The sequence below is a fragment of the Geotrypetes seraphini genome, chromosome 9 (genome assembly GCF_902459505.1).
Source record: "Geotrypetes seraphini chromosome 9, aGeoSer1.1, whole genome shotgun sequence".
NCBI lineage: Eukaryota > Metazoa > Chordata > Amphibia > Gymnophiona > Dermophiidae > Geotrypetes > Geotrypetes seraphini.
Window position 1 is genome coordinate 2,305,402 of NC_047092.1, and position 14,733 is coordinate 2,320,134.

General features: G+C 43.8%; 1 protein-coding gene across 3 annotated transcripts in view; it reads right to left on the bottom strand.

Moving 5' to 3' along the window:
• Positions 1-14,733, bottom strand: part of SEMA3A (semaphorin 3A) — a 314,404-nt gene that overhangs the window by 111,023 nt on the left and 188,648 nt on the right. For all 3 annotated transcript variants that reach the window (XM_033957570.1, XM_033957569.1, XM_033957571.1), the window contains one exon: positions 2,504-2,623. In XM_033957570.1, coding sequence (XP_033813461.1) covers positions 2,504-2,623 — 120 coding nt within the window. The remainder of the gene's footprint in view (positions 1-2,503; positions 2,624-14,733) is intronic.

Here is a 14,733-nt window from a genome sequence, read left to right on the forward strand (position 1 = left end):
CCTGTGTGTCTAGACGGCCATCGTACAGTTTTTTCCGTTTGACGTCTCTGATTGGAGGGTATGTGAATGGTGTCTGGGTTCTCCTGTGTCTGGCTGTGGTAGTTTGGATTAGGCGGTTGTTCAAGTAGGCTGCGCTGTCACATTTATGGATTTAAATAATAGACAGTAGAATTTAAATAGTATTCTTGCTTGAATTGGGAGCTAGTGTGAGTCGAGGTATGTATCCTCTTCTGTAATCTGCGTTGAACCACAAGGTGGAATAAAAATCACTAATGTAATGTAATATTAGAGCTGGCCCAACCAAGCAATTTAACCAGGCAGTGCTTTGAAATGAAGGCAGAAAATCCAACGCACTTGGCCCCAGCTTTCTTGAATTCAGATACAAGGGTTTGTCTCCACCAGCTCCACTCAGAGGTCATTCCAAGCATTTACCACCCTTTCCATGAAAAAAAGTATTTTCTAAGGTTACTTCTGAATCTAACCCTATTTTCACCTTTAACCTATGTCCCCTCATTCCAGAGTCTCCTTTCAATTGGAAGAGACTCATCTTATGCGCATTTACGCCTTGAGCTTGAGCTGTTTAAATTTCTAAATGGTCAAGACAATCTATATAATTGTGGGCTGGGTTTGGGGTGGGCCGATGCAGCTCTAAACATTATCTAGATAGTGACAAAATTCAGCAGCTATCAGTTAAATTTTCCATTTAGTGTAGGCAGGATGAATGGCAGATGCGCTCGCCAGCTAAAATGAATATTCATTGCTGCTACTTAATATGAATTAGCTTGGAGAAGAAACAGCTCAGGGGTGATATGACAGAGGTCTATAAAATAATGAGTGGAGTGGAAAGGGTAGATGTGAATCACTTGTTTACTCTTTCCAAAAACACTAGGACTAGGGGACATGTGATGAAGCTACTAAGTTGTAGATTTAAAACAAACCGGAGAAAAAAATTTCTTTACACAATGTGTAATTAAACTCTGGAATTCGTTGCCAGAGAATGTGGTGAAATCAGTTAGCTTAGTGGGGTTTAAAAAAGGTTTGGATAATTTCCTAAAAGAGAAGTCCATAGACCATTATTGAGAGTGGTGGAAAACTGGAACACTCTCCCGGAGGCTATCATAGAGGAAAACACCCTCCAGGGATTCAAGACAAAGTTAGACAAGTTCCTACTGAACAAGGACGTACGCTGGTAAGGCTAATCTCAGTTAGGGCACTGGTCTTTGACTGCTGGGCGTGAAGGATCACTGGTCTGACCCAGCAGCGGCATCTCTTATGACTTGGGGAAATCCACTGCTTATTCCTAGAATAAGCAGCATAGAATCTGTTTTACTACTTGGGACCTAGGTTGGCCACTGTTGGGCTTAATGGACTTTCGATCTGTCCCAGGAGGGAAATTCTTAGGTTGTTATAAATGAAGGTGCTGAATACATGGAGTGCATTAATTAAGCCATTGACGGCACTAGTTTAAAATCGTGGCCCTTAGAATACAGTGGCCAAAAAGAATATATGACCTTCCATACCAATTCCTAAATCTACGATCACTTCCTTTCCCTCAGAGGTCCACAATGTTTGCCTCATGATTTCTTCAGGTTTGTCACTGTCCACATCTCAGCCACCCACCATCTCAACTGGGACGCCATGCCCATGCAAGCTGTTCTTTGGATCTGTTACCGTTTGGGCTTCTGTAGTGGCAGTTGAAACTGAAATGTACTGGTTTTCTTTGCCTGTCTAATCTAATCTAATCTAATCTAATCTAAACCTTAGGTTTGTATACCGCATCATCTCTACATTCGTAAAGCTCGACACGGTTAACAGGAGTTAGGGTAGAAAGGAACTCCAGTGGAGGGAAGAGGCAAAATGAAGAGAAAAATTTAGAGGACTAGAATAACCAGAGAGGGAGGAGGAGTTACATATCAATCAAAGGTGCAGCCACAGGTGGGCCTGGGCTGGGCTGGACCTATCCACATTTGCTTTAGGCCTACCCAGCAATCGGACACTCAAATTATGTAGGTAGTATTTTTTTTAGGGGGGGGAGGAGGAAGGAAAGGAGGAGTGACAGAAGAGGAATGGGGTTACCAGACGTCTGGATTTCCATGGATATGTTGTCCTCCAGGGGTCCGGACGGCTTTTCAAAACACTTTGGGTTTTGAAAAGCTTTCCAGGTACAAGGTGACTTCGGTACAGCGTCTGCACATGCGCGGATGCAATGCGGTGAAGCCGTGCGCATGTGTGTGATCTCAATGTGTCACACCAGCGCATGTGCAAATGCCTTTCCAACAAGCGACCAGGTTGAGGGGGAGGGGCATGACTCATGCAGAAGAGGGCGTGACTTGGGTCTGGATTTTCATTGCTGAAAATCTGGTAACCCTATGTTCATTGTTGACCCACCCACCGTTTCAGTTCTGGCAACACCACTAGGCTTTTGCAGGGTTCACTTAGGAGTTTTCTGTATTTTCAATGCAATGCAATCATTCCTTATGATCAGATTCACAGAGCTTGGTACCATTTAGCCATCTGGAGTCATGCTGTTCGGTTCTGATCGGATGGTGACGCCCCAAGGTCCGGAAAATGGCAAAATCTCTACCCATAAAGTCTGCAGCAGTTCCAGAATACAGTTCTCCATCTAAGGAATGGAAAAAGAGATCATGGCATGAAAAGAAATTCATTTATCTGCTATTATCAGACATTTTATTGGCAGCCAGAACATTTTTACTACAGTTTCAGAGATTTTATAGCAGAGTCATCTCTAAATATTTCCCCTATTGCTAAGTTTTACTGAATATTAACAAGACCTTGAATATGTGTTTGGACTTATAAAACTGCTGAGTAACGGCATAAGAAACAGAAAAGAAAGCCTTAAGCACCGTCTAGAAATCCCAAAGAAAGAGATGATTCCTTTTATAGAGCATTTTTATCAAAAGGATCAGGGCAAAACATTTCAATTTAAGTTTCAGAGAAAAAGATCAAACTCAGTGGAGGGGGAGGGGGCGGTCCACACTGGGAACCATCTCCATCCCCCCAGTCCCACCCCACCCCCACTCCCCACTGCTGCATGTGCGCGATGCTTCCCTTCCCCTTCAGCAGCATCGGCTCTTCCTCTGATGTCACTTCCTGGACCTGCACCTAGGAAGTGACATCAGAGGACGAGCTGACGATGGGGATTGCTGCTCGTGCCAGGAACGTTACTGAGGTACGGGGAAGAGAAGTGGCATGTACGCAGCAGGAGGGGGCAGGGAAGGAGCGTGTCTGTGTGGGTGGTGGAAAAGAGGACAGGGGAGGAGTGTCACTGCCTCAGGCACCTCTCACCCTCGCTACGCCACTGATCAGAACTACATCTTCCTATTGTTCATTTTGCAAACTATTGAAAACCTATTTATTTGAGAAATGGGTCTCTTCTACTGTGCTTCCCCCAAAATGTTCCTTCCAAATGTTCTTGCGCTCCTCCCTCCCTCCCACCCATCCCCCCTGCACTGCATCTTTCCATCTCTCCCTCCCATCCGAATCCCACCGACCCTCCCACCGCGAAACCGACATAACTCCCTCCAAACAGCAGAGTCGGTATCTGTAATTGGTGATGATGCACAGGGAAGGCCCTGGTGGGAGAAGGCCGCTAATCAGCCTGTTTAGTGCTGCCGAAGCTGCTGTTTAGAGGGAGGTATGTCCGTTTTGCTGTGGGAGGGTCGGCGTGGTTCTGCTGTGCAGGGGGGAAGGGATGGGAGGGAGGGAGGGATAGAAAGATGCTGCAGGGGGAAGGCACAAGGGGATGTGTGAGAGGGGAGGGAGGGAGAGATGATCATTCTACATCCCCCGAAAATAAGCCCTAGTGCGTTTTTGGACCCCAAATTAATATAAGACCCTGTCACATGCTACCTTTTAAAGCTCTGTTTAATAATTCTATATTAGTCTCTATGCTCTATTGTTTTTACTCATGTGTTTGTAATCCGGATAGGACGGAAGACACCATTCGCATAGCTTTCATTATTCTAGAAATGCCAGTGCATACAATTACAAGTATTTAAAACACACGTAGGTAGATATAACAAAGTCTTTATGTGATCATCACCTATGACCAACCGCAGAAGTACAGAAAATTCAATGTGACCCAGGGCAGGGTCAAAGGTTCTGTGAATAATAGCATTCAAGCACTAAGACGCTCAGTTTCAAAGCAGATGTCTAAACAGTCTATCTTCCGTGACTTTCAAAAAGGCAGAATTGGGCTCATTTTCACCAAATTCATCCAAATTGCAAAGGGGGCATGTTGGAGGTGAGAACGGGCTCCTGGGTTTGATGGACCACTGGTCTGACTAAAGTGGGCCTGAAATTAGGATGTCATTTATTTATTCATTCAATTTTTTAGCATAATGTAATGTATAGAATACTATAGTATCAGATATAAGCCTATTAAGGGGCACCAAGGGAGGACAAGGTCATAGCTGAGAGACTAAGGGATAGATTCACTAAGCAAACCAATTGTGCACCGGTCCGTTTGCGACCCGATTTTACTCTGGCCTGATTCACTTACCTCTCCTCCGATCTGATTCCGATCTGTGAATGCAAATGAGGGGAACGGCAGCAAAGTAGGTAGGGACGCAATTCACTACAGAAATCTTGGAAACTGACTGGGCTGGTCGATCAATCCAAGAAGCGACTGTCCTGCCTTCTGCCGCCCTGATCTCCTGCTGTCTCCTGCCTGCCCCGATCTCATACTCTACCCCAAATCTCTCCTGCCTGCTGCCCCGACTCACCGCCCTGCTCTTGCCCCGAATCTCTCCTGCCGCGCCGACTTTCCTTCCTTTCCCCGCACTGCAAACCCGTGGTTTTAACCCACAGGTTTAAAGAGGGTTAAAACCACGGGCTCGCTGGGCTAGTAAAAGTTTAAAAAAAAAAAAAAGCCATGGCTCTAGATAGCTGGTCTGCGCATGCGATCCGTGCGGTTGGAGGGGGGCGTTCCTCCGATCACCCTCATTTAAATTTTCAGGTTTTGTAAATTTGATCGGGAACCCTAATGGAGGTTAGTGAATCTAGCTCAAATGTAATGTAATGTAATTTATTTCTTATATACCGCTACATCCGTTAGGTTCTAAGCGGTTTGAAGAAAATATACATTAAGATTATAAATGAGAAATAAGAAGGTACTTAAAAAATTCCCTTACTGTCCCGAAGGCTCACAATCTAACTAAAGTACCTGGAAATTAATAAAGAAGAGAAAATAAAGATGGTTGAAAAAAGAAAAATTCTATGTGAACTTATAGGATGGAAATTAAACTGACAGTGAAGAACTGTATGAAAAATACATATGGAATTCAGTTAGAGAGGGTAGGTTACAATCTATTTATGTGACTGTTTTGGTCTTTACAGATGAAGATGTACCAGAAATGTTATAATTTTTCCTTATTTTTTTCTGTTATACTTTAGATTATGTTGAAAGTGGAGTACTGTTTTAGGATGGGGGGGGGGGGGGTTCTGTTTAAAGAAGAGAACATTGGTAGCTGGGATTACTCTGAAAAATACGGGGGCATAAAAAGAAGACTTGGAGAAGGTGTCAGGGGCTGGGGGAGGATTTTGGACCTCAATGCAGCCAGAGCGAGGATTAGAGGAGAATGGATCTGTTTTACCCCACATCACATTAACTAGTTAACTTTTGCATTTCTTGGCATTTTCACCTTGCTTTTGAAGAGACACTTAATTATAGTGTTTGTCAGGCAATTAACATTCAGCTGGGACTCTGAACAACTTTCAACCTGTCTCAAGTGGAAACCACTTTACTGCTTCTCTTAACCTTTCTGTAACCTTCCCTCTCTCTTCTTGTCATCTAGTCCCAAGAGAGGGAGGATAAATCAATATTAAAAATAAAAAAAAACCCAACAAGGGCAAAGCAGCCTCATTTCCTATCTTACTTGCAAAAGAATGAAAAGGTCATCCTTGAAGATTCCAATGGAATAATCATGACATGGTTTTTAGTAAATGCTAAGAAAGCCCTGATTAAATACGAGTACAAGACGTATTGGTTGTTGTGACTTTTCATTAACACACATACACAGGATGTAATTCTAGCGTTGAAGACATGTTGTGTTGCTCGTTGCCTACCAGATCACCTCATTTTGAATCGGTCTAAGACCACTGAATGCTGCTTCACCAATGGTTTGCCTCAACCTCCTTTGGATATTCTGATTACACCATATCATTATTTGGCTATTTGGGGCTATTGATAGAGCTGCTTTATCTTTTGAGTCACAAATTTCTAATCTTGTCAAAACAGGATTTTACACTTTGCCTCAGTTAGGTGCAGTGTGGAGTTATTTTAGTCCAGTTCTCTCTGGCAGTGTTCAAGGCCCGTTTAAAAGCCCACCTGTGGAGGAAAGTGCTTTCTAATTCCTCTCAGCTCACCCATCCCCAGTCCTCTATGTCATGTCTGTCCGTCTAAGTTAGATTGTAAGCTCTTCTGAGAAGGGACCATCTATAAATGTCAGGCCACCTCTTTGAGAGTGCTTTCGACTCCTAACTCCTCTCATCTTGGGTTCTGCATCCCCAACCCTATATGTAATGTCTGTCTGTCCAAGTTAGATTGTAAGCTCTTCTGAGAAGGGACCATCTATAAATGAAAGCCCACCTCTTTGAGAGTGCTTTCGACTCCTAACTCCTCTCATCTTGGGTTCTGCATCCCTAACCCTTATGTCATGTCTGTCTGACCAAGTTAGATTGTAAGCTCTTCTGAGCAGGGACCATCTAAAAATGAAAGCCCACCTCTTTGAGAGTGCTTTCAACTCCTAACTCCTCTCGCCTTGGATTCTGCATCCCCCAACCCTCTATGTCATGTTTGTCCAGGTTAGATTGCAAGCTCTTCTGAGCAGGGACCATATATTAAATGTCAAATTGTACAGCGCAACGCACACCTTTCAGCGCTATATAAGTGATAAGTAGTAGATGTCTTCAAGACTCTTTTATATACATATACTGTATATTGTCCAAATTGGACTCTAGTATCATAGTCTAAGCAGGAGCTCTGGAGAACCAACTCAAGTGTTTTCAGACGTTCTTTTTTATGTCATGCCTGTAAATTTAACAATGTCCAGCCTTTGGTGCTTTGTTTAGGTTCCAATGCAAAATATTGCTCTTGACCTTTAAAGCAATCTCATTGGTTACTTTATGCGCTCCATCCCGTGCATTGTGTTCCCTTGATAAACACTGTTTGGCCTTTGGCGTGGCTTAAGAAGACAAGGAAGTGTGTCATCTAGTTTTTGGGCCTCCTGTTTATAGAATAGTCTTTCAAAACCCTTTGATTTAAATCCTTTTTAAAAGCTCTTTTTTTGTTCAGTGGTTTGGAGTTTATCTGTGTTGTATGTTTTCTTTGCTTCTACTTGATATAAACAGGATGGACTTCATCCACAGGAAGGCCACTAAAATGGTCAGTGGTCTTCATAAAGTGTCAGCCTAAAAGCCCACCTTTTTGAGGCTGCTTGTAACTCTTCACCTTGTAACAATATCTATGTTTTAATCATTCCTATTAACTCCCTAATCCCTTATTTATTCTCGTTGTCTCTCTTGGATAGATTGGAAGCTCTATTGAACAGGGACTATCTCATGTTTTTGTGGACAGCACTGCACACGTCTAATAGCGCTATGGAAATGATTAGTAATACATGTGTGAGATAAAATAGGCCTCCTGGTTTCGGGTATCTCTATTCCAGACCTCACCTGTGCAAAGGGAAATCTTCTCAGAAAATGTGCGGCAAAAATGTTGACTCTGAAATCTCATCTTTAGGCCCTAGCAGAAAAATGTTAAACCTGCTTCCCTAAATGCTTTCACCTTAAAATATTAATGGAAAAAAAAGAGCAAAAATGTGCCTTTTCTGACCTTTGCAATCTCCATATGACAGGGTCTGCCAGAGCCACATTATGAATGGGAAAGAGACAGCCCGAGGGAAGCGTCCTGCAAATAAAGCATGTCAGGAGCCAGCCATTGTTTCATGAGGATCCCTGAGGGGGGAACTCTGGGAAGGAGTGCAAGGCCTCAGCTAGGACCAGGGCAGGGCCAGAGGGATGGCTCATGCCCATTTAACATTATGATTTCCTGGGCTTCAAAATCTGCACAATCGAACTGTAAGTATGTGTGCTGAGGTGCTAGAAGGAAGCCACGGCATGCTCATGGATGTGAACTGCTAAGGGCAAGCTAGGAAGTTTAAAAGCTCAGAGACTTTGGGGTAAAATACTTGCATTATAGACATGGCAGAGAAGTAAGAATCGTCCAAGCCCCAGGTCTACTGTATACACTTATGCCCACCATAGAGCTGGTGACGTCCCAAGATCCAGATCTCTATTTACCTATGTGTAGGGTTACCAGATTTTACTATAGTAAAATCCGGACCGCCTAGACCCGCCCCAGGCCCGCCCAGTTCCATCCATGCCCGCCCTGTTAGGCCCCAGTCACGCCCACCCCAGTCCCACTCTCCACTGCCTGCTCTTATCGGGCAGGAGGCTTTTTTGAAAAGCCATCTGGACCCCCGGACATGTCCTCAAAAAGGAGGCCGTGTCCGGGGAAATCCAGACTTCTGGCAATCCTACATATGTGTATTTTCAACATTAAAGCAAGAATAATGGCAGTAATTATATTCCTGTCCAAACTACACCCAGCACATGGCCACACCTCAGCCTCTTTCGAGTTACCCGTCACACAGCTTTTACACATGTGTGGGCCATTTCTATGTGTAAATGCCGTTATTTACAAGCCTTCTAAAATGACTTCCATTACTGTTCGTTTTCTTAGTCAGCCAGTAGGTTCCGAAACTCGGAGTCTGCAGGGATTCTCCTGCTGAAAACTAAATTGCCGATGCTGGATAAAAGAACGGCTTAAAAATGAAAGTGCCGAGAACGCAGCAGACTCCCCTTGGACTTGGATCAATGACAGCACTGGACTGGAGGAAGTGCAGCTTGTTTGCAATGTGTCCAGAACAGGAGAATGTGAGAACTTAGCCTGGAAAGCAAGTCGGTGGACTGTGATGCCAGGCTGAAATCTTTGGAGGCACAAGCCCTAGTCTGGGCCAAAGATAGCGGAAATGGTGGAAAAGGCAGTTCGAAGGTGTGAAGTAGTGTCTGTTTCTGCATTGGATATGTTTGAAAGGTATTTAAGTGAAATTTTGAAAGTGCCGGAGACATCATATCCGCCTCTATCCAAAATGTATTACCTGCCTAAGAAAGTAAAATCTCAAAGTCCCAATCGGAAGAATCTTTCTGCTGATAGTTTGGACTTGACTAATTTCCTGGCGAGGACGGAGACGGATGCCCAGGTCCCTGCAACATTACTGGTTTCTCTCGCTATTGACTCACATAGGGAATGGTGGTTAAAACTTTTTTTTAGGTACATATAAAGTAAGCATGTACTCAGATGTATCTAAGCCCCCCCCAAAAAGGAGAAAACAGTTTTTACTTTTGAGACCGCAGGTTTTGCAGTTCACAGCGCTACCCTTGCAAATGTGTACTACTGTATCAACAGAATAGGTATGTTTCTTACGAGCCACAGCAGCTATCTAAATTAACCTCCTCACCGTGAGGATTGAACCCAATAGATCTGCTCAGGAATTCATGGTTCTGGGGCTATCAAGCCGAATCTATATTTTCTTCTCTTTTCTTAGTTACCCTTATGATATTTCGCAGTCTATTATTCGGCTCCGTTCTCCTTAATTGTGGACTAACTATACTTTGATCATGTTTATTATCCTAAAAGTAGAGCTCAAGGGCCTGTTTTACAAAGCCGCGTGGTAACGGCCCCGAAGCCCATAGACATTTAAAGGGCTTCGGGGCTGTTGCCACGCAGAAGCCACAAGCGCAGCTTTGTAAAATAGGCCCTAAGTGTTCTTGACCCTTTATGATGAAAATGTTTTCATTTCATTGTATTTTTGCTTTTTGACTGATAATTTTATCAAATGTTGGAAAATTATAAATAAAGAATAATAATAATTAAAAAAAAAGAATGTGAGAACTTTTTTTAAAAGCAATCTGCAGCTACCATGTTTAACATATTCTGCTTAAGGAATGTCTCCCTATATCCTGATTAGGAATCATACAAACTTCTTAAAAAAAATCATTAAATGCCCCCCACCCCCATACTTGAAATCATTGGCCGGACAGACGGGTGCCAAGCCCGCCCGTCCGGCAGGCCAGCCAGCTCCAGAATGGGGCCGGATTGGCCCAGGCAGCTGAAACCTCGCCCACAGGAGGAGCCTAAGGCTCCCGGGCCTATTCTGATTGGCCCAGGCACTTTAGGCCCAACCTGTGGGCAGGGTTTCAGACGCCTGGGCCAATCTGGCCCCATTCTGGAGCCGGTTGGCCTGCCGGACGGGCGGGCTTGGCACCCGTCTGTTCGGCCAACGATTTCAGGTGCGGAGAAGGGGGGTGGGGGGGTTATGGGGTCGGCCGGGGGGGTCGTAGGTCGGTGGGGGTGGCCGATTGGGGGTTCAGGGGGGCGGTTGTTGGGGGGAGGGGGGTTGTACCGAGGGCAGGAGGGCCTGGGATCCCTCCTGCCCGTATTGTAGTGGGGGGTGGGGGTAGGGGGTCGCCGGGGCCAGGAGGGCTTGGGCTCCCTCCTGGCTAGCTCATACTTGGTGGGGGGGGGTCGCCGGGGCCAAGAGGGCATGGGCTCCCTCCTGGCCAGCTTGTACTCGGCGGAGGGGGGTCGCCGGGGCCAGGAGGGCTTGGGCTCCCTCCTGGCCCGATCGTACTCGGGGGGAGGGGGGAGGCACGATCACCGGGGCAAGAGGGCTTGGGCTCCCTCTTGCCCCGATATCGTCGGGGGTGCTGCGGCTGCCGCGGGGCAGGAGGGCTTGGGCTCCCTCTTGCCCCGATGTCGTCGGGGGGTACCGCGGGTGCCCATAGCAGGGGGGCTTGGGTTCCCTCCTGCCCCAATGATGTGTGTGTGGGGGAGCGGGGTTGGGGGGGATTCTGTAACCGGTGTTGTTTTTGACAGACACCGGTTACAGAATCCAGCCTAAAAGCCCTTGTGTTGGACGTTTTGGGCTGATGCGTTTTTTTGGTTCATTATGGGGTATAAGTGTAGATGTCTTGGGGGTGTACTTGTAGACGTAGTGGTTGGCTGGGCATTTAAACAGCTGAAGGAAGAAGCAGGCCATTATCAAAACGAGAACGTTTGTTTTGGTTATGGACACTTTCCCTGCTTCTGCTTTCAACGTTTAAGGCCTTAGGCCAAAAAGGGACTTAGACGGTTTTTTTGATTATGCCCCTCCACGGATCTTTACACCTGCATTATGAGGTCATAGAGCTTTATGGTTATAGAAACATGACGGCAGATAAAGGCCAAATGGCCCACCCAGTCTGCCCATCTGCAGCATCCACCATCGGCTTTTACATCTGCATTGTGAGGCCATAGATCTTTATAGAAACATGATGGCAGATAAAGGTCAAATGGCCCGTCCAGTCTGCCCATCCGCAGTAACCATTATCCCACGTGCCTATCCCAGGCTTTCTTGAAAGCAGACACAGTCTCTGTATCCACCACTTCTTCTGGGAGACTATTCCAAGCATCTGCCACCTTTTCTGTAAAAAAGTATTTCCTAGTAATCATTTTAATATGGAGTTCTTATGCTTTCAGGCGGACTTCTTGGGTCACCAGGCCGCCCAGTGGTATAAATTACTGACTGGAATTATTAAAAAGAAACTAAACACTGGTCTGAGAGACATTTGAAATATTGAGATTAAGCACCAAATTACTGTGTCTCAATGGCCACGAATTTGGACTTGGAGGATGAGATGTACAGTGTCGGCATCTATGAGACAAACTTGGTTTATTGTGTTACATAGAGCATTATGGACCCCTGTTCGATTACAAAAATTGGATAGCTCTAAGTCTAATAAATGTTGGCACTGTCATCTCGAAGCAGGGACTTTAGATCATTTATTATTCTATTGTCCATTTATTATGAATTTCTGGAAATCAATTTGGGACCAAATCAATTGTTTATTAGACAACCCAGTGGCATTATCATATGATACTATGCTATTTGGTATGGCAATGAGAGCAAAAAGTCAGATTTCTACAAATAATAACTAATTATTACTTATAATGACTGGGGTTGCCATTCAACAAATTACGTATAATTTGAAAAATTGGAGTAGATTAAAATATAATTTGTGGTGGAATTCCTTATGTCATGTTTATAAAATGGAAAGATTTATTGCAATACAGCGCGGTTTTTTCAGGAAATTTCAGGATGTGTGGGAGCCATTTACAAGGTATTGCACCGATTAGATGACATTTCCCCCCCCCCCCCCTTAAATTTACAAGTTTGATTGTGAGGGGGGGAGGGGAGGGTAAATTTATTGTTACATATTGTATAAGGTATTGATTATATGATAAGAAAGGGTGGGAAGGGTGGGAGATAAGAGCATATTATTTGTACCATTGATGATTATTAAGTGTTATGTTTATTGTTAATTTGTTTGGGTATATTGTTACACTTATTGTAAATTTGAAAATGAATAAAGAATAAAAAAAAAAAAGGTATTTCCTTAGATTACCCTGGAGCCTCTCACCTCTTAACTTCATCCTATGCCCTCTCATTGTAGAGCTTCTTTTCAAATGAAAGAGATGTGATTCATGCGCATTTAAATGTCTCTATCATATCTCCCCTCTCCCGCCTTTCCTCCAAAGTGCACAGATTGAGATCTTTAAGTCTGTCCCCATACGCCTTCTGACGAAGACCACACACCATTTTAGTAGCCTTCCTCTGGACTGATTCCATCCTTTTTATATCTTTTTGAAGGTGCTTCTCCAGAATTGTCCACAATATTCTAATGTTAAGAACATAAGAACATAAGAAGTTGCCTCCACTGGGTCAGACCGAGGCCCATCTCGCCCAGCGGTCCGCTCCCGCGGCGGCCCATCAGGTCTGTGACCTGTGAAGTGGTTTCTGACCACTTCTATAACCTACCTCAAGTTCTATCTGTACCCCTCTATCCCTTTATCCTCCAGGAACCTATCCAAACCCTTCATGAACCCCTGTACAGAGTTCTGGCCTATCACTTCCTCCGGAAGCGCGTTCCATGTGTCCACCACCCTCTGCGTAAAAAAGAATTTTCTAGCATTTGTTCTAAACCTGTCCCCTTTCAATTTCTCCGAGTGACCCCTAGTGCTTGTGGCTCCCCTCAGTTTGAAGAATCTGTCCTTATTTACTCTCTCTATGCCCTTAAGGATTTTGAAGGTTTCTATCATGTCCCCTCTAAGTCTCCTCTTCTCCAGGGAGAACAGCCCCAGCATTTTTAACCTGTCAGCGTATGGAAAATTTTCCATACCTTTTATCAGCTTAGTCGCCCTCCTCTGCTATGTGCTCTCATGAAGTCTACCTTTGAGCTTCTTACACCTTGCTATGTCAAACTTTAGACATTTGCTGGTAAGGGAGTGAAGAAAATGGATCTTTTTAGTTAAACGGTGAGAGTATTGAAAAATACGAGGGATCTTCAAAAGGTTTCCGCACTTTTATTTTTTTTAGACACTATTTATTAAATATCTCAAAAGCAAATTACATCACTACCTGCAAGGTGACCTGGCTTGCCTGACCGACTAGTCACATGACAGTCTGCGACACGCCCTCTTACCACTTCTCCCACCCCAACCATTTCCCACAAAAATATGAAAATGTGGAAATATTTTAAAGAACCCTCATATAAGATAATATTGCTTCGTTTTTACACAGTAAGAAAAAAAATAAAAATAAATTGAGAATTTTATGGATGGATCTTGAGGCAGCAAGATGTGATATTATGCAGCACTGGGAATCTTTAGAGCCATCAACAATAGCCCAGTTGGCAAAATAAATTGAATTGTATCATGAGAATGGAAAAGTTGACAGACGCAAGAATGAATGATGCAATTCTAATGCAAAAGAATGAGGTCAACTCACATTGTATTTGAATATTTAAGACTACTGAATAATTGGACTATGGAAAAACTGTATTACATTAAGAAATAAAGAGTCTTTAGTTTATATTATTTAAAGTAAATTGATTTTGCATGTTAGTCTTAAATTTTCCACCTATGATGCCAACGTTCAGAGTTTGCAGATTATCGTCAATACTGCTGAAGATGAAAACATAACTTTGGACACACAAGACAGTTTGACAAGCTGCTCGAAAATGATGCGGCGTGTCCTGTCTTCGTGGAAATCCTTGATTCCCCCTCGCGCAGTACAAAGACACAAGGCACAACTAGCTACTGTACGATTCTCCTTGTGTATTGTCCTAATTTAAATATTGTGATTCATCCTTCTCAAGCTCAAACATCACACAGAAAAGTAATCATTTTCATGAATTCACAAGTTAAGCTCAATGTTTATCCTTTTTGTCTTTCCAGCTGTATAAAGAAAGCCGTTCAAGAGCCTTGAAGTTGGAAAAACAAGCGGATGCTGACATGCTCGCATAAGCAGAAATATTCTTTATGAGCTTGAAAAATAAAGAAGTGCTTCTTTAAATAAACAAGCCACTCATTTTATGTAAGTTGTTAAATTATGGAAGACACGGTTCCACCTTGTACTTAACATCCACACACACAAAAGAACAAAACCTCCAATAAAAACCAAAGAACTTTCAATATCAGCAGAATTTAGGGCATTTTTCAGATGACATCATTTTTGTAGTTCTAACAAAATTTTTATGGAGGCCGACAAAAGTCATTGAATTACGGCGAGAAAACAATTACAAAATGACAATATGCTTCCCTGGATGATG